Raw genomic sequence first — 20,702 nt, 5'->3', positions numbered from 1 at the left:
ATGCGCCTTATAATTATCCAGAGTGCCTTTTGTATTAATGTAGACCTAAGTAGACCCGCTCATAGGCAATCCTGTGCGCCTTATGGTCCTAAAAATACGGTACATGTTGTTATGAATGTGCCTTATTACCTATATACATATAGTGTGTATATAAAACAATGATGGAGGTGTTTAGATGTTTTTTAGAGCGCTTTATAGGCGGAATAGAGCGACTCTCTATTTGTAAGAAATAACATTTGAACAAAATCTCAAAAGGAATAAGATTTCCAGATTTTTGGATATTTTGGATCTGTAATACTTCCTTGCATGCCCTTTTTTTACAATACAATCATTTTTTATTTGATTATGCAACAAATAAATATTACAAAAGTATTTTACTTGTGCATGAGCGCCCCCCGCGACCCCAAAGGGAATAAGCGGTAGAAAATGGATGGATGGATGAGATCGAAGTAAGAGTTGTATGTTGTTTTTAATGCTCAGCTTTCTTATTTTTATTCAACTTCCAGAGTCAGTTTTGTTATAGTTCGACGAGGATCCCTGTTCATTTTAAAGTTGCACATTAAAACAGTGAAAAAACATGCCTGTATGTGTGTGCGCTTGATGGTCTCCCTCCAGACATGAAACGGGCCAAAAGGCAAGCAATGCAGGAGGTGAAGAAGAAGAAAAAGGTACTACACACACACACTCACTCGTGCACAATTGTGATTCATTTACGGTATGTTGCACATGACACATAGCTCTAACTCTTTGGTCTAGCAGAGTGTGTTTCTCAAAGTTGAAATGAATGCTTTTTTTTTTGTCAAAATACTTCTGACATACAGGTATACAGTATCTTCTCCACTCTTGGCTTTCACTTTGCATACAGCTCAACCAAAAGATTGCTAGATTTTCTGTAATGTCGTTAGGATTCCACAACGCAATGCAAATATTAAAAATATTTTATGAAGTTGTTGTTTTTTTTGTATGCTTCAAAATAATATTTTTATTTGTCGTTCTCTAAAGAAAATGTTGTCTTTACATCGTCTTAACGACAAGGTGTTTTGTGCAAATCAGTCAATGCGTAGCAACTCATAAATACCTAGTGTCTTTATTTGCATTGTAAATGTTGATGCCCATCGATTTCTATATGAATTAATCTAAACTATCAGCCATAACTATTGATTGAAAGCATAGAATAGATTACAATTCGGGGTTAAAAAATAATCGGGACAAATCGATAACAGATTTTAACTTTAGAGATATGAATTGTTTGGCGAGCCTCTGGATTGAGCTATATCTAGTATGGATTGGTTGATATCCGGTTGGAATGTCATGTATCTGTTATAAAACATGGCCGTTCTAATCTTGTAAGACTTCTGTGAGGACATATAGCGAAAGTAACATTCTCGTTTGCAACTGACAACATCGACAGGGCAGACTGCACCGAAAGTGTTACAAAAACAATGCTACCCTGAAAAGGGGTTTCTAATTGGGTTGATCCAAGCGGACTGTTAAAATGCTGGACTAATGATACTGCTATCCATACTTTTATCTATCTGACTGTAGTAATTATGACACCCGCGTGCTGAAACATTAATTCAGGTGCCGCTACAAAGCATAAAAAACACAAAGCGGAACAGCCAAGTAGAGTCAAACTTTTACAGTCCCACTTCTGGATACACGGAAATTAGCAGAATTATCGATTTGCGCTAAAAATAGAAGGCATAAAGTCACAGAAATTGCCACAATGTGACTAGGATGCTGTTATTGAGAAGAAACATTCATCGTGCACTAGAATACTCCCCTTTGTGGAGCTGTGCTAGCCAAGGGCCAGCACTCTCCACACGACAGCCCTGCATGGTGCACCTTTTTGGGGCCATTTCTGTGCTTGCCTCCAGGACACACGGCCTCCACAAACCACCAAACAAACTCCAAAAAACAGCACCCAAATTACTTCTATGTGTCAGCTGATATGATTTAAAACTGTGAAAAACAACTGCTACTTCTGCAGGCAGTTGTGGACGCGACCAGCGATTAATTATCTTCATTGGTTAGTAAATGGTAACTTAATAGCTTTTAATAGTATAGATGGACTACTGTGGTGTTGTAACACCTCTACCTGGTGCACAGCTTGCTTTTTTTCTGTATTAAATTGTTGCTACTTGAGCAAACAACAGTAGATAACCTGAGAGCTTTTCCAAAAGTGTTGTGTTTACAACTTTTCTTAAAGTTTATGGATTACAATGCACTGAAGTTATTAGATCTACTATTTTTTCGATTTTAATACAGGAACTGTCGGTTTTGTCTGTGTCTATTTAAAAACTAAACACAAGACATTGTTTTGACCTGAAAAATTATACAAAACATTTTAGAATAGAATAGAGTTTTATTTGTCATTATTACAATGAACATGTTCAAAGAACAACAAAATTGGAGCAGGTCCCCTAAGGGACATACACAATAATTTAGTAATATAAATAGTAAAAAAAAAGATTAAAAAAACGAAGATATGTATCTATATATATACAAACCCCGTTTCCATATGAGTTGGGAAATTGTGTAAGATGTAAATACAAACGAAATCCAATGATTTGTAAATCCTTTTCAACCCATATTTAGGTGACTGCACTAAAAAGACAAGATATTTGATGTTCAAACTCATAAACTTTATTCTTTTTTGCAAATAATAATTAACTTAGAATTTCATGGCTGCAACATGTGCCAAAGTATTTGGGAAAGGACATGTTCACCACTGTGTTACATCACTTTTTCTTTTAACAACACTCAATAAACGTTTGGGAACTCAGGAAACTAATTGTTGAAGCTTTGAAAGTGGAATTCCTTCCCATTCTTGTTTTATGTAGAGCTTCAGTTGTTCAATAGTCCGGGGTCTCCGCTGTCTTATTTTACGCTTCATAATGCGCCACACATTTTTGATGGGAGACAGGTCTGGACTGCAGGCGGGCCAGGAAAGTACCCGCACTCTTTTTTTACGACGCCACGCTATTGTAACACTTGTCTTGCTGAAATAAGCAGACGCGTCCATGACAACGTTGCTTGGACGACAACATATGTTGCTCCAAAACCTGTATGGACCATTCAGCATTAATGGTGCCTTCACAGATGTGTAAATTACCCATTCCTTAAGCACTATTATACCTCCATACCATCACAGATGCTGGCTTTTGTAATTTGCGCCTATAACAATCCGAAGGGTTTTTTCCTCTTTGTTCTGGAGGACACCACATCCTCCGTTTCCAAAATATAATTTGAAATGTGGACTCATCAGACTACAGAATACCTTTCCACTTTGCATCAGACCATCTTAGGTGAGCTCGAACCCAGCCAAGCCGGCGGCGTTTTAGGATATTGTTGATAAATGGGTGTGGCTTTGCATAGTAGTTTTAACTTGCACTTACAGATGTAGCGACCAACTGTAGTTACTGACAGTGGTTTTATGAAGTGTTCCTGAGCCCATGTGGTGATATCCTTTACACACTGATGTCGGTTTTTGATGCAGTACCGCCTGAGGGTTCAAAAGTCCGTAATATCATCGCTTACGTGCAGTGATTTCTCCAGATTCTAGAACTTTTGGATGTCTTTACGGATAGTAGATGGTAAAATCCCTAAATTCTTTGCAATAGCTCAGTGAGAAATGTTGTTCTAAACTGTTTGACAATTTCCTTACAAAGTGGTGACCCTCACCCCATCCTTGTTTGTGAATTACTTAGCATTTCATGGAAGCTGCTTTTATACCCAATCATGGCACCTACCTGTTCCCAATTAGCCTGCACACCTGTGGGATGTTCCACATAAGTGTTTGATGAACATTCCTCAACTTTATCAGTATTTATTGCCACCTTTCCCAACTTCTTTGTCACGTGTTTCTGGCATAAAATTCTAAAGTTAATGATTATTTGCACAAAAAAAAAATGTTTATCAGTTTGAACATCAAATATGCTGTCTTTGTTGTGGCATCCAATGATCTTCTGGGTGGTTTTTACGACCCTCTGGAGCGCCTTTGTAAATGTGGAAGTAGTGTCAAAGCGCTTTGAGTACCTTGAAGGTAGAAAAGCGCTATACAAGTACAACCCATTTATTTATCATTGACAGTTTCTCTGCGGCTGTGCAGCTGCTGAACCACACGCAGATGCATTAGGTCAGGATGCTCTCAATAGAGCACCGGTAGAAGGACACCAGCAGGAGCACCAACACCACGGCTACCATCAAGAAGGCACACTCAGGTTGTTCCTGAGTATTCTTAGGAAGTGCAGTCTCTGGTGTGCCTTCTTGATGGTAGCCGTGGTGTTGGTGCTCCAGGTTAGGTCGTCGTCCAGGTGGACTCCTTGGAAGCGGAAGTCGGAGACCTTCTCCACGCAGTCACCGCTGATGACCAGGGCAAGCATGTCCAATTTTTTCCTCCTGAAGTCTATGACCAGCTCCTTGGTCTTGGAGGTGTTCAGGGCCAGGTTGCTTACTGTGCACCACTCTGACAGCTTCTCCACCTTGTCCCGATATGCAGCCTCGTCTCCCCCCGAGATGAGCCCCACTACAGTGGTGTCTTCCGCAAATTTGATGACGGAGTTGCTGGAGTGGGCAGGTGTGCAGTCATATGTGTAGAGGGAGTATAGTAGGGGGCTTAGCACGCAGCCTTGTGTAAAGCCGTTGCTGAGGTATAGGCCCAATGACATGTGGCGGCTCAACTGCACCGTTTGGGGGCGGTTGGATAAGAAGTCCAGATGGAGTTCAATAGACCCAGGTCTGACAGTTTGGACACCAGTCTGTCAGGGATTATGGTGTTAAATGCCAAACTCTAATCCACAAAAAGCAGCTGCACTTAGCTCACCCCCATCTCCAGGTGACCCAGAGAGTAGTGTAGGGCTGAAGTTGGTCATGTGTTGTATTCCTTTCCATACCTCCTTGGTGTTAATGCTCTGAAGGTGGTCTTCCATTTTCCTCCTGTGCTCGGCTTTAGCCTCTCTGATACCTCTCTTCAGATTGGCTCTGACAAGCCTGCAGAGTGCCTGTTTCCTGCACAGTGAACGGACTGTCTCTCTCTTTAAGTAAGCCGTGTTCTTTTTTGTCATCCAGGGCTTCCTGTTGGGGTAGACCTGGATGTGCTTGTCCACTGTGACAGTGTCTATGCAGTGTTTGATGTACCCCAGCACCGCTGCTGTGTACTGCTCCAAGTTTGAGTTTTCAAAAACTGACCAGTCTGTTGTTTCAAAGCAGTCCTGCAGCTGTTCCATGGCTCCCTCTGGCTAGCTTTTGACCGTTTTGGTTATGATAGGAGCTAGGGCTGGGCGATATGGCCTTTTTTTAATATCGCAATATTTTTATGCCATATCGCGATATACGATATATATCTCAGTAGTTTGCCTTAGCCTTGAATTAACACTTGATGCATACAATCACAGCAGTATGATGATTCTATATGTCTACATTCAAACATTCTTGTTCATACTGCATTAATATATGCTCGTTTTAAACTTTCATGCAGAGAAGGAAATCAAAACTAAGTCAACTTACCAAAACTGAATTTATTAAACAGTTATTAACAGGTGACTTTTCAAACGATGCTACATAATAGCAGTAATGGTACTTTTGGTAGCAACGCTTGTGCACCACACTTGACAAATTAAAGTTGTCTATTCAACATATTCCCGCTTGGAATATGTTGAATCTGAAGTCCAGTTGTGGTTTAGGTAGGTTAAAAATCCACCCCACTCCACGCCGCTTGCCGGTAGCCTCTGCGTTTCTGTCCTGCCTGTGTGTTGTATAACCAGTTAGCTCCATGCTAACGTCTGGGATTGAGGACGTAAGCCAGGTTTCCGTAATCAATCGAGCGCAGCTATCCATCACAGTGTTGCTACACCTTGTCAATCTTATCCTCTTCACCATGAGAAGCAAGTGATCTCGCATTAGCCAGGAATAGACTTGGTATCGCTGGTCTGTTTGGGTTCATCTTTAGTCTGGCTAATAAGCCGCCCCTTCGGCCACGGCGTCTTCACCTCCGCCTTGCCGAGAACGGTAGCCACAGTACTTCAGGGCTACTTGTTAGCTCCTCCGGGATGTTGTGTCGGCTCGTAAAATCCACCAAAATAGCCTGCACCTCTCTGAGCTGCCACCTTAACGTGGTAGAGGAGTTTGCGTGTCCCTATGTTGTCCGGGTGCTTCTATGCCCCCTGTTGGGGTCTCCCAAGGCAAACTGGTCCTAGGTGAGGGATCAGACAAAGAGCAGCTCGAAGACCTCTATGAATAACACAAGAAAAGGACTCAGATTTCCCTCGCTCGGACGCGGGTCACCGGGGCCCCCCTCTGAAGTCAGGCCTGGAGGTGGGGCACGATGGCCCAGCCGGGCTCAGCCCGAAGAGGCAACATGGGCCCCCCCTGCAATGGGCTCACCACCCATAGCAGGGGCCATAGAGGTCAGGTGCAGTGTGAGCTGGGCGGAAGCCGAAGGCAGGGCACTTGGCGGTCCGATCCTCGGTTACATAAGCTAGCTCATGCGCGAGGTAGAGAAGTTCCGGCTGGATATAGTCAGACTCACCTCGACGCACAGCAAAGGCTCTGGAACCACTTCTCTCAAGAGGGACTGGACTCTCTTCCACTCTGGCGTTGCCGGCAGTGAGACGCGACGAGCTGGGGTAGCAATTCTTGTTGCCCCCCGGCTCAAAGCTATACGTAGGAGTTCAACCCAGTGGACGAGAGGGTAGCCCTCCTCTGTCTTCGGGTGAGGGGACGGTTCCTGACTGTTGTTTGTGCTTACGCACCAAACAGCAGTTCAGAGTACCCACCCTTTTTGGAGACACTCGAGGGAGTACTGGAAAGTTCTAGCCCGGGTGATTCCCTTGTCCTATTGGGGGACTTCAATGCTCATGTTGGCAATGACAGTGAATCCTGGAGAAGCTTGATTGGGAAGAATGGCCGCCCAGATCTGAACCCGAGTGGTGTTCTGTTATTGGACTTTTGTGCTTGTCACACACTGTCCATATCAAACACCATGTTCAAACTTTGCCGCAGTTCCATGATCGACTTTGTAGTTGTGTCATCGGATTTGCGGCCTCATGTTTTGGACACTCGGGTGGAGAGAGGGGCGGAGCTTTCAACCGATCACCACCTGGTGGTGAGTTGGCTGCGATGGTGGTGGAGGATGCCGGACAGACCTGGCAGGCCCAAACGCATTGTGAGGGTTTGCTGGGAACGTCTGGCAGAGTCTCCTGTCAGAGAGCGTTTCAATTCCCACCTCTGGAAAAACTTTGAACATGTCACGAGGGAGGTGCTGGACATTGAGTCCGAGTGGAACATGTTCCGCACGTCTATTGTTGAGGCGGTTGACTGGAGCTGTGGCCGTAAAGTAGTTGGTGCCTGTCGTGGCGGTAATCCTCAAACCCGTTGGTGGACACCGGCAGTGAGGGATGCCGTCAAGATGAAGAAGGAGTCCTATCGGGTTCTTTGGGCTCATAGGACTCCGGAGGCAGTGGACAGGTACCGACATTCCAAGCGGTGTGCAGCTTCAGCGGTCGCGGAGGCAAAAACTCGGACATGGGAGGAGTTCGGAGAAGCCATGGAAAACGACTTCCGGACAGCTTCGAAGCGATTCTGGACCACCATCCGCCGCCTCAGGAAGGGGAAGCAGTGCACAGTCAACACCGTGTATGCTGCAGATGGTGTTCTGCTGACCTTAACAGCGGATGTTGTGGATCGGTGGAAGGAATACCTCGAAGACCTCCTCAATCCCACCAACACGTCTTCCTACGAGGAAGCAGTGCCTGCAGAATCTGTGGTGGGCTCTCTTATTTCTGGGGCTGAGGTTGCTGAGGTAGTTATCCTTAAGGCTCTGGATGCTGTGGGGCTGTCTTGATTGACAAGACTCTGCATTATCGCGTGGACATCGGGGGCGGTATCTCTGGATTGGCAGACCGGGGTGGTGGTCCCTTTCTTTAAGAAGGGGGACCGGAAGGTGTGTTCCAACTATCGTGGGATCACACTCCTCAGCCTTCCCGGTAAGGTTTATTCAGGTGTACTGGAGAGGAGGCCATGCCGGATAGTCGAACCTCGAATTGAGGTGGAACAGTGTGGTTTTCGTCCTGGTCCTGGAACTGTGGACCAGCTCTGTAATCTCGGCAGGGTCCTTGAGGGTGCATGGGAGTTTGCCCAACCAGTCTACATGTGTTTTGTGGACTTGTAGAAGGCCTTCGACCGTGTCCCCCGGGAAGTCCTGTGGGGAGTGCTCAGAGAGTATGGGTATCGGACTGTCTGATTGTGGCGGTTCGTTCCCTGTAGGATCAGTAACAGAGCTTGGTCCGCATTGCTGGCAGTATGTCGGACACGTCTCCAGTGATGGTTGGACTTCGCCAAGGCTGCCCTTTGTCACTGATTCTGTTCATAACTTTTATGGACAAAATTTCTAGGAGGAGTAGAGGAGTTTAGGGGTTCCGGTTTGGTGGCCGCGGGAATAGGTCTCTGCTTTTTGCAGATGATGTGGTCCTGATAGCTTTATCTGGCCGGGTACCACACATTCACGGGGAGAACAGCCAAACTCCACACAGAAAGATCCCGAGCCTGGGATTGAACCCAGGACTGCAGGACCTTCGTATTGTGAGGCAGACGCACTAACCCCTCTGCCACCGTGAAGCCCGCTTTTGGGATCCTCTAATGTAAATTGAAGCTCACACGAACTCATGAAAACTCGACAAAGGGGAGAATAGAAAAGTCTGGCAAAAATAAGAAGATACAATAACATAGCAGTATGCAACTCGACAAAGACCGGATACTGCAGAGGCAGGTGGAGAGCGTGATGGTGATTGCCAAATTATTGATGAATTAAGGAATCTACAACAAAAACATGTGAAAGCAGCCCAGGATAACAAAAAAGCCCTAAAGAGGTTGGAGAAAAACAAAAAGAAAATGATTGAAAGATTGACAATGCTGGAGCAACAAACAACAACGGTGGAAGAGAATTTAGGAGAATCCAAAGACCGGACCAGGTGATTGAAAAAGTGTAATGTTCTTAAGGCATTAAAGACGGAGAAACATTTGTATTCATGGTATTACAGAAGGAGTGGAGAAAAAGCTTTATATGTTCTTGCTTTATTTGGATCCCCAAATTTAGAGAGCTCATCGAATACCCAAACACAAGCTGACGGAATAACATCTACCCTGAGTAATTAGTGTCTACTTCGTTCACTATCAAGCAAAAGAGTTCATCATACAACAAGCCTCGGACGAGCTATAAGGGACTAGTAGTGTTCTTCAACCGGACTACATGACAGACCCCATGAAAAAGAGGAAACGTACCAGATGTAATTAAACTGCTGAAATAGAAGAAGATAAAAGCTCAACCTCTGTACCCTGCACAGCTGAAAATATTCATGGATGGAGGAGTCAAGTTATTTTCGACTCTGACAGCAGCGGCCTCTGCCCTGGAGGACATGGGAATACTTGTGGGGGAGGACAACATGGAGAAAGTGCAAGAGGAGATGCTGAAAGGGATGTGGACCACTGTGACTGGAAAGGGGGAGGAGAATGTGAGTGGAGTGTGTGAGTGAGTGACAGATTATCTTTGTGTAAATAGCCCAGGAACATTTTATTTTTTTCCTTTTTCTCTTTTCACTTTTTTAGGCATCCAGTACATATAAGTAATATACAATATCACCCTCAAATGGGTGATAAGAAGATCTATTTTTGGCGGAAGCAAACCATGAGTGTTGCAATTTTTGTTTATATTTATGATTCATTTTTTTCAACTGCATTTGATTGACAAAATATTAGGTGGTCTTTGGATTTATTTTTCTCTAATGTCAATATGGATGAACAATATATATCTCGTTTTGTTTTTAGAAAGGAATTATGCGTTATCTGAAAATAACTCCGTTTAACCTTAAATGGGATGAATAATGTTTTCAAGAGGAAAACTGTTATATTGCAGTTGGAGAAAGATGGGGGTGATATTTTATACTTACAAAAAACTAATTTTACAAAGGAAGGACATCAGAGATTAATGAGAGAAACACGATGTCAAATATTCTCTAGTTCATTAAAAACATGTAAGAGAAGGGTAGAAATAGTTATCAAACCCCATGTTAGTTTTGTAAAAGAAGAATAGTGTGCTGATAAAGAAGGTCAATATGTTTTGGTGATTGGAAAAGTGGAGTCTGAACAGGTTTGCTTTTTAAATGTGTATTATCCACCAGAGCAGAATTCAGATTTAATGATGAAATTATTAGACTTTTTGGTGCCAAGAACTAAGGGGGTGGTAATATTAAGATCAGACTAAAATCTATGAACCCAAAACTTGACTCTTCAAATGCTAAAATACACAGAGCAGAAAGATGTGCAAATATTTTACGAAATGTCTGTACTGAGTTCAGAATGGTTGACAAATTGAGAATACTCCACCCATATAAAAAAGAATACACTTATTATTCGGGTAGGTAATTACAATACAAACTCCGTTTCCATATGAGTTGGGAAATTTTGTCAGATGTAAATATAAACAGAAAACCATGATTTGAAAATCCTTTTCAACCCATATTCAATTGAATGCACTACAAAGACAAGATATTTGATGTTCAAACTCATAAATATATATATTTTTTGCAAATAATAATTAACCTACAATTTCATGGCTGCAACACGTGTCAAAGTAGTTGGGAAAGGGCATGTTCACCACTGTGTAACATAACCTTTTCTTTTAACAACACTCAATAAACTTTTGGGAACTGAGGAAACTAATTGTTGAAGCTTTGAAAGTGGAATTATTTCCCATTCTTGTTTTATGTAGAGCTTCAGTCGTTCAACAGTCCGGGGTCTCCGCTGTCGTATTTTACGCTTCATAATGCGCCACACATTTTCAATGGGAGACAGGTCTGGACTGCAGGCGGGCCAGGAAAGTACCTGCACTCTTTTTTTACGAAGCCACGCTGTTGTAACGCGTTCTGAATGTGGTTTAGCATAGTCTTGCTGAAATAAGTAGGGGCGTCCATGAAAAAGACGGCGCTTAGATGGCAGCATATGTTGTTCCAAAACCGGTATGCACCTTTCAGCATTAATGGTGCCTTCAATGGTGCCTTCACAGATGTGTAAGTTACCCATGCATTGGGCACTAATGCACCCTCATACCATCACAGATGTTGGCTTTTGAACTTTGCGCCTTTGGTCTGGATGACACGATGTCGAATATTTCCAAAAACAATTTGAAATGTGGACTCGTCAGACCACGGAACACTTTTCCACTTTGCATCAGTCCATCTTAAATGATCTCTGGTCCGGAGAAGCCGGTGGCGTTCCTGGATGTTGTTGATAAATGGTTTTCACGTTGCATAGTAGAGCTTTAACTTGCACTTACAGATGTAGCGACGAACTGTATTTAGTGTCAGTGGTTTTCTGAAGTGTTCCTGAGCCCATGTGGTGATATCCTTTAGAGCAGGGTTCTGCAACCCGCGGCTCCGGAATCGCATGCGGCTCTTTGGCAACTCTGATGCGGCTCAGCTGCACAATCGCCGACCCCCCAGATTGTTCCAGGGAGATTCCGGAATTCAATGCCTCTCCCGGACATCACCCGGAGTCAACGTTCTCCAATTTTCACTCGGACTACAATATTAAGGGAGTGCCGTGATGATATTACTCTTAACGTCCTCTTGAACGTCATCGCGCCCGCCATTCACCGAATGCTATTTGCTTCCTCTTGAACGTCGTCACGCCCGCCATTCATGGAATGCTATTTGCGTGGTTGAGGTGGGCGGGTTTTGGTGCTCGCGGGGTGTATAACATAGTCAGGAAGTGTCATGGATGCAAAGGATTCTGGGTATTTGTTGTGTTGCGTTTATGTTGTGTTACTGTGAGGATTTTCTCCCGAAATGTGTTTGTCATTCTTCTTTTGTGTGGGTTCACAATGTGGCGCATATTAGTAGGAGTGTTAAAGTTTTTTATATCACAACCGTCAGTGTACGCTGTGTCACCCAGTATGCCTTCTAGTCGTGTGCGTGTATCTGCGGAAGCCTCTCACAACATGTTGCTGGACTGGCAAGCAGTTTGTACATGTTATAGAAGGTGTTTAAAGCAATGGCTTCATAGCATGCCCTTATTCTTGACATCTGGCTGACCACCAGCAGATATTGGTGAGAATAGTTGCGGCTCCCATTGTCTCCTCTTTTTGTGATACGGATCGAAATGTCTCTTTGAGTGGTAAAGGTTGCCGACCCCTGCTTTAGAGATTGATGTCGGTGTTTGATACAGTGCCGTCCGAGGGATCGAAAGTCACGGTCATTCAATGTTGGTTTCCGGCCATGCCGCTTACGTGGAGTTATTTGTCCAGATTTTCTGAACCTTCTGATGATATTAGGGACCGTAGATGTTGAAATCCCAAAATGTCTTGCAATTACACTTTGAGAAACGTTGTTCTTAAACTGTTTGACTATTTGCTCATGCGGTTGTGGACAAAGGGATGTACCTCGCTCCATCCTCTCTTGTGAAATACTGAGTATTTTTTGGGAAACTTTTTTTATTCCCAATCACGGCACCCACATGTTCCCAATTAGCCTGCACACCTGTGGGATGTTCCATATAAGTGTTTGATGAGCATTCCTCAACTGTATCAGTATTTATTGCCACCTTTCCCAACTTCTTTGTCACGTGTTGCTGGCATCAAATTCTAAAGTTAATGATTATTTGCACACAAAAAAAGTTTATCAGTTTGAACATCAAATATGTTGTCTTTGTAGCATATTCAACTTAATGTGGGTTGAAAATGATTTGCAAGTCACTGTATTCCGTTTATATTTACATCTAACACAATTTCCCAACTCATATGGAAACAGGGTTTGTAGGATGGATTATGTTTTCATGTTGAAAAATGATATAACTTTGGTAAAAAGCTCTTTAATTGACTTCATAAATCTATCTGATTATGCAACAGTGAAAGTTACAATAAACTAGATGTGAGCTTGCATAAAAGTACTTGGAGACTGCATAATTCACTACTTCAAGACATTCACTTGGTCTTATAATAGCATCTTTGATGTATTTGCAAACTGAACTCCCTGGGCAACTAGTGACTTCCAGGAAAGTCTGGATGACAACCGAGAAAGGTCGGTGACGCTGGAGAGACAGCTGACCTCCAGGAAAGACTGGCGGGGTAACAGGGGCCAGCAACTCCTGTTGCAGCACTCACAAGAGGGCACCAAGCAAGCTACCGAATGTACAAATAAGCAATACCCCCAGAGTCTCCCGAGAGGGGGGGAGGATGAGAGACTCGCTAGGGCAGTGACACGGACACAGAGAAGGCTCAAATAGGCCACCTTGACTGGGGAGGCATGGGAAGTGAAGTGCAATTGCGGAAAGATCTGCAAAGGTGCAAGAGGGCTCAAAATACACCAGAGCACGACCAAGTGTGGACAGGGACGGACACAGGCACACCGCTCAGACCATAGTCCTAGAGATCTCTCAGTGCTTGCAATCCCCCAAAACCCCACAAGGACAACCTTCAAATGCCATCCCAGAAAGCCCACCCCAGCCAACGAAGGAAAGAATCAAGTGGCCTAAGATGAGTGAGACCAAGGAGTGGTCCATGCTCGATGAAGATCTGGAAAGGGTGCTTGAAATGGTTCAAGCAGGTTCAGTAGAAAGGAAGGTGGATTCACTCACAGCCATCACCTACAACTTGGGAAAAGAGCGGTTTGGAACAGTGCGAAGGAGAGAGAACTAAGCCAGACCAGAAAAGCAAGAAAACAGAAGAGAAAGAAAGATCAAACAACTTTGGAAGGAGATTAAAACCCTGAGAAAGCAATTCAAAGGCGAGGTCAGGGACTCTAACAAGTTCTAAGAAGGAGGTGGAGGAGTTTGTTGAAGAGACATTCAGTGACCCTTCAAGAAACAATGCCCTACCAGGAAATCTCGGGCTTGGTACCATCAGTCCACCAACATCCTCCCTCAGCACAGAATATCCATCATGGATAGAGGTTCAAGAGGTTGTCAAGCATGCAATATCAGCTTCTGCCCCAGGTCCCAGCGGTATACCCTACAAAGTATACAAGAAATGCCCTAAGCTCCTACACAGGCTGTGGAAGCTTATGCGGGTTATATGGGCCAAAGGAACCGTACCAACAAGCTGGAGAAGGGCAGAAGGGTGCTTTGTGCCGAAAGAACTGGGATCCACAAAGATCAGCCAGTTCCGAACCATTTCGTTGCTAAGTGTGGAGGGGAAAATCTTCTTTTCAGTGCTGGCCAAAAGAATGAGCTCCTTCATGACCCGGAATGGATATAAGAGAATTTAAGGGGATACCTTCTGTCAAAAATGATTTATGGGGGGTCATAAATCAATGATTTATGAGGGGTCAAAGGTCAAGTTCGAAGGTCAAGGGTCAAATGTCAAGGTCAAGTGGGTGTGGCTTACCCCGGAAGAGGGTGGAGTTAAGACCTGCGGTGGGAGTGGTTAAACCAGGAAGAGGGTGGAGTTTTAACCAGAAAGAGGGCGGAGTTAAGACCTGAAGTGGGAGTGGTTAAACCAGGAAGAGGGTGGAGTTTTAACCAGGAAGAGGGTGGGGTTAAGACCTGAAGTGGGAGGGGTTAAACCAGGAAGAGGGTGGAGTTAAGACCTGAAGAGGGAACAAAGGAGGGTTCAGGTTGAGGTCAGTTTTTAAGGAAGCTTGAGAATGTCATATGAGCAGCATGTGACCATCCATTTGACAGTTTAAATGTTTACGATCGTTTGAAACAACTTCCATTGGATTCGATACAATTATCTTATTCAGGAATTAAATTTTATTTTGAAAAAGTTATCAGTAATCTGGAAATACGTGTTATTTATTGGAATTGTAGATTGAAAAAAAGAAATAATCAAAAGCCATACATCATGAAACAGGCAACAGAAGTACAACAAATCAAAGTTGAAAGAAATATTACATACGCAGAGGCATTTAAAGTGAGAAATCAAGAAAGTGAAGAAAAGAACAGAAGTGTGAATAGTTCAAGAAATAAAAAAAAACAAGAGGCAACAAATACAGGAATTTCCACGGACAAACTAGTTATATTCCTGGGTTACGTAATAAACTGTACAGAACAGGCTAGAAATAAGACTGAGAAGATCAAAATAATTGTCAAAGCAGCAGCAAAGTTGTTGAAAGAACTATCTTGGGACCGGGTGCAAGCTGTACTACAGAGAGTAGACGTGACGGAGTCATGTTACCACATTCCAACACCCTGTTAATTGTTCGGTGGAATGCCAGAAGTTTGATAGCAACCGAACATGAATTAAAGGGATGTATTAAAAATATGAAAACTAAACCACATATAATTTGTATTCAAGAAACATGGCTGAAGCCAAAATTAAACTTTATAATAAAAGGATATATAACGATTCGTAAAGATAGGAATGATGGGTAAAGAGGATGATGTGCCACATTTATTAAAGAAGATGTAGTCACGGGTAAAGAAACAGCAGAACCTTTAGCAAAAAAAAAATGTGTTAAAGTGCACAGTAATGATAATTTGAGAAATGTAGAAAAACAAAAGAGAGAAGAAACGATGAGTTTAAATATTGGGGAAATGATGGAAGACAACGATAATAGCTTTACCAACACTATGGATATGACATTTTCTTTGAATGAAATGGTTCGAATTTTGAAAAAGGTTAAAAATACGTCACCGGGGAAACACCTGGTGAGTTATCAAATGATCAAAAACTTAGGTAGCATCGTCAAAGAAGTGGTCTTGAAATGATATGACAGGATATATGAAGAAGGACAATGACCGGCAGAGGGGAAAATTAGCGGTAATAATTCCAATATGCAAGTCAGGGTAAGACCCGGAAGAGGCAGGAAATTATAGGCCGATAGCATTGACCTCAAATTTGGGGAAAGTAATGGAAAAACAATTATTAATGAAAGACTAGTATATTATTTAGAGTTAAAAGAAATAATCAAAAAACTAACAAAGTGGTAAATAATGTTCAAGACTGGGGAACGGCTTGGGGTTTAAGATTCTCTGTTGGAAAGACAAAAGTCATACATTTTACAAAGAGAAATGTACAAAACAAGTTCCAAATAAAAACTCTACGGTGAAAATATAGAAGAGGTACAAGTATTTAAACATTTAGGAATATGGTTTGACAAAAATATGAACTAGTCAACCCACATAGATTTGATTAGATTAGATTAGATAGTACTTTATTTATTCCTTCAGGAGTGTTCCTTCAGGAAAATTAAAAATAGGGGAAAAAGTAAAAAGGTGTTAAATATAATGAGGGCTTTGAGGGGTAATGATTGGGGGGCTGATAGGTTGACGTTGAAAACAATATATGTATATATATCACTTTAATTCCATCTGTTATTGATTACGGATGCATTATTTACCAATCTGCTTCAAAAACATGACTTGGGAAAATAGACTGGATCCAGTCACAGGCTTTAAGGTTATGTTGTGGAGCAACTACATCAACCCTAGTGGCAGTATTACAAGTAAAAATGAACGAAAAACCTTTGGACAAGAGGAGAGATCAACTCTCAGCAGTTTATTGGGCAACTTTAAAAGGATCCAAGCAAGGATATCCGACTTGTCCAATGCTACCAAACTGCCAAGAAAAAGAGAAAAAAAAAATAATAGTTTTGGGTGGATTATAGGAGACATATGTAATAAAGTTAAAATTGACAATATTAAAGTTAGTCCTACAGTACCAATGCCTGCAATACCACCGTGGATGTTTGATAACCCAAAAGAAAACATGCAATTACTAAAGAATAGAAATTTAAATAGTTACCAGGTAGAAAAATGGATTGAGATATGATATATACGGATGCATCAAAAACTATAAAAAAAATTAAAGGTAAGAGCTGTAGCAGTTATCCCACAAGGAAACATAGTATTAAATAAAATAATCAGTGATAAACTATATGTTTTTACGGGGGAATTGGTAGCAATTTATATGGCAGTTAACTGGATAGAGGAAAACAAAGCAAGGAAAGTAGTTGTGTGCTCGCGCTCCAACAGTGCATTGATGAGCATAAAAAAACGTAGCATCAGAAACAAGACAAGATTTAGTTTATGAAATAGTTCAGGCAATCTATAGAATAAATAAAGCGGGAGGTGTGGTAACATTTCTTTGGGTTTCTTGGAAGATATAGTAGGATGGAATTCACAACACATAGGATATAAAGCATTATACACGTATTTAAAAAAAAACATTGGGTTGAATAAAAGAATATAGAGTAGGGATCCATCTTGGTCCACACTCCATTTCAGTAGGTGACGCTAATGCACACCAGAAGGTTGCTTGCCGGAAACAACCGCCCGCCTCCGGAATCAGTCCCCGCCCATTCCCCTTAGGCGCGAAATTCATTTGAGCGGAAGACAGAGGAGTGAGAGGAGTTCTTTAAAACCGCGGAGAATCTTAAAAAGCTTACAGAAAGCAAGAAAAACTTACGGCGGGGGCATGTCGGACATTCGCCGTTGTTTTCGATGATATTGTCCCGGACCAAGGTTTCGATGTCTGGGTTCTTTGGCGCAATCAAGCCTTCTCCTCTGCCTGGAATGGCCGACTCTCTTCGACGGCCGTCGACGGACCCGTCAGCATTAAGAGAGACCAGTGAGCCGGAGAGGTAAACGGAAAATCTGTAAGTAAATATATGTATATATGTATTGTATACCGCATGTTTTTTCTTGTAAAATGAGAATCATTTGACTCACCAGACTGCATTTGTGTTATAACGATCGCGTTAGGATCTTACGGCAATTCCTCTATGAAACAAAATAATGAATACACATAGTATTAAATCATTCGAAGGTTTAAACGCACCTCGATAATCATCTTCCAACTTTGTAAGATTGTTTAAACAAAGGTCTTCGTCTTTCACTTCGTCGTCATCGGCTGGTAAAAAAAAAGTATTACGTCGTACACGTGCAATGCTTTTAACGTTTAAATGCTTAAACGGAGTTAAACCATTGTCTACTAACATGGTAAAGCAGAGGTAATTGTGTGTGTGTGTGTGTGTGTGTGTGTGTGTGTGTGTGTGTGTGTGTGTGTGTGTGTGTGTGTGTGTGCGTGCGTGCGTGCGTGCGTGCGTGCGTGCGTGCGTGCGTGCGTGCGTGCGTGCGTGCGTGCGTGCGTGCGTGCGTGCGTGCGTGCGTGCGTGCGTGCGTGCGTGCGTGCGTGCGTGCGTGCGTGTGTGCACATCTTCCCAAGTAACATTCCCAGCTATCAATACATCGAAGCAGGGTTAAACATATGGTTAGCCTTAACCTAATTAGTTCCTCCCAATCGTTTAAATTTGTTTTCAGGAAGTCTGGAAGTTGTTTCAAACGATCGTAAACATTTAAACTGTCAAATGGATGGTCACATGCTGCTCATATGACATTCTCAAGCTTCCTTAAAAACTGACCTCAACCTGAACCCTCCTTTGTTCCCTCTTCAGGTCTTAACTCCACCCTCTTCCTGGTTTAACCCCTCCCACTTCAGGTCTTAACTCCACCCTCTTCCTGGTTAAAACTCCACCCTCTTCCTGGTTTAACCACTCCCACTTCAGGTCTTAACTCCGCCCCCTTCCTGGTTAAAACTCCACCCTCTTCCTGGTTTAACCACTCCCACCGCAGGTCTTAACTCCACCCTCTTCCGGGGTAAGCCACACCCACTTGACCTTGACAGTTGACCCTTGACCTTCGATCTTGACCTTTGACCTTGACCTTTGACCTCGACCCCTCATAAATCATTGATTTATGACCCCCCATAAATCATTTTTGACAGAAGGTATCCCCTTAAATTCTCTGATATATTAACACCTCTATCCAGAAGGGCGGTATTGAAGGGTTCTCCGGGTGCCTGGAGCATACAGGGCTCCTCAGCCAACTTATCCAAGAAGCAAAGGAGAAGAAAGGCAACCTAACAGTAGTCTGGCTTGATTTTGCTAATGCATATGGGTCAATTCCCCATAACGTGATCCAAGTGGCTATGGACCATTACATCATCCCACATCACATCCAGGAGATGATCACCAGCTACCTGGGAGACATCAAGCTACGATTCCAGGTAGCCATGTTCACAACTAAATGGCAGCCAGTGGAGAAGGGAATAGTGACAGGGTGCACCATCTCTCCCATCTTGTTTGTCATGGGAATGAACCTGATCATCTCTGCAGCGATCATAAAGTCAAGAGGACCAAAGACTGCAGCAGGAAGTCAACAACCAGCAATCAGGGCATTCATGGATGATCTTACCGTGATAACACCAACTCACGTGCAGGCGAGATGGGTCCTGGCGGAACTGGATCGTATGGCTACTTGGGCAAAGATGATCTTCAAGCCCAAGAAATCAAGGTGTCTGGTGATCCAAAAGGGAAAAACAACGGGAAAGTTCAAGCTGCTTGTTCAGGGGGAAGCAATCCCAAACATCCAAGGGAACCCTATTAAATGCCTTGGAAAGTGGTATGATGATTCCATCCATCCATCCATCCATTTTCTACCGCTTATTCCCTTTCGGGGTCGCGGGGGGCGCTGGCGCCTATCTCAGCTACAATCGGGCGGAAGGCAGGGTACACCCTGGACAAGTCGCCACCTCATCGCAGGGCCAACACAGATAGACAGACAACATTCACACTCACATTCACACACTAGGGCCAATTTAGTGTTGCCAATCAACCTATCCCCAGGTGCATGTGTTTGGAAGTGGGAGGAAGCCGGAGTACCCGGAGGGAACCCACGCATTCACGGGGAGAACATGCAAACTCCACACAGAAAGATCCCGAGCCTGGATTTGAACCCAGGACTGCAGGAACTTCGTATTGTGAGGCAGACGCACTAACCCCTCTGCCACCGTGAAGCCCGGTATGATGATTCCATGACGGATAAAAACAGCATCTCCAGCACCGAAAATCAGGTTGAAGAATGGTTGAAAAGGATTGACAAGTCTGGTCTGCCTGGGAAATACAAGTGCTGGATCTACCAGCACTTGTATTTGTATACTCCAAAGACTTATGTGGCTTCTCACCGTGTACGAAGTGGCGATAACAACAGTTGAAGGGTTGGAGAGGAAGTTCAACAAGCACCTTCGGAAATGGTTGGGGATACCTCCGAGCTTTACATCTACGGGGCTCTACATAAGGTCGGGCCAGCTCCAGCTCCCCCTGTCTTCAGTTCTGGAGGAGTTTAAAGTCGCAAAATGCAGACTTTCCCTGACGTATAGGGACTCCCAAGATCGGCTGATCAGGGAAGCTGGAATAAGAACAAGATCTGGCAGAATCATCTCTCAGGACCAAAGATACCATCGGAAGCCTCTGCACTGGAAGACAGGGTCTAGGAACATCCCATTTCCAGCAGTGGTCCAAGTCCACTCCCAGGGAAAGGAGGACCTTGATTCAGGATGAAGTCCGAAACCTTGAGGAAGAAGGAAGGAGAGCTAAAGCCATCGAGCTTGCGACCCAAGGTGCCTGGACAAGGTGGAACCTTCACAAGAGGAACGTGACGTGGAGTGAACTGTGGAGGCTGGAGCCGTTTCGTATCTCATTCCTGCTTCGAGCAGTATATGACACCCTGCCGACCCCAGTCAAATTGCATAGGTGGGGAATGAGGGAGGACCCGCTGTGCAGGTTGTGTGGCGGTAAAGGAACTATGGCGCACATTCTGTCTGGGTGCAAAACAGCATTGACCCAGGGAAGATACAGGTGGCGCCATGACAAGGTGTTGGCAATGCTCGCAGACATCTTGGAGCAAGAGAGAAGAAAGAAACACCCAGCCAA

At 43.6% G+C, this 20,702-nt stretch overlaps 1 protein-coding gene across 14 annotated transcripts in view; it reads left to right on the top strand.

Annotated features, from left to right (window-relative positions):
* The window catches only part of LOC133554659 (diacylglycerol kinase zeta-like), a 244,663-nt gene that overhangs the window by 211,998 nt on the left and 11,963 nt on the right, over positions 1-20,702 (top strand). For 11 of the 14 annotated variants that reach the window (XM_061903651.1, XM_061903653.1, XM_061903648.1 and 8 more), the window contains one exon: positions 616-668. In XM_061903651.1, the coding sequence (XP_061759635.1) occupies positions 616-668 (53 nt within the window). Of the gene's footprint in view, positions 1-615; positions 669-821; positions 1,167-9,341; positions 11,022-20,702 lie in introns of those variants that run through there. The other 3 variants (XM_061903656.1, XM_061903657.1, XM_061903662.1) reach the window with 3 other exon arrangements.

This window comes from Nerophis ophidion, linkage group LG06 (assembly GCF_033978795.1).
Source record: "Nerophis ophidion isolate RoL-2023_Sa linkage group LG06, RoL_Noph_v1.0, whole genome shotgun sequence".
In the NCBI taxonomy this organism is placed as follows: Eukaryota; Metazoa; Chordata; class Actinopteri; order Syngnathiformes; family Syngnathidae; genus Nerophis; species Nerophis ophidion.
Note: the sequence above shows the minus strand (reverse complement) of the source record. Positions and strands in the feature narration are given on the sequence as shown.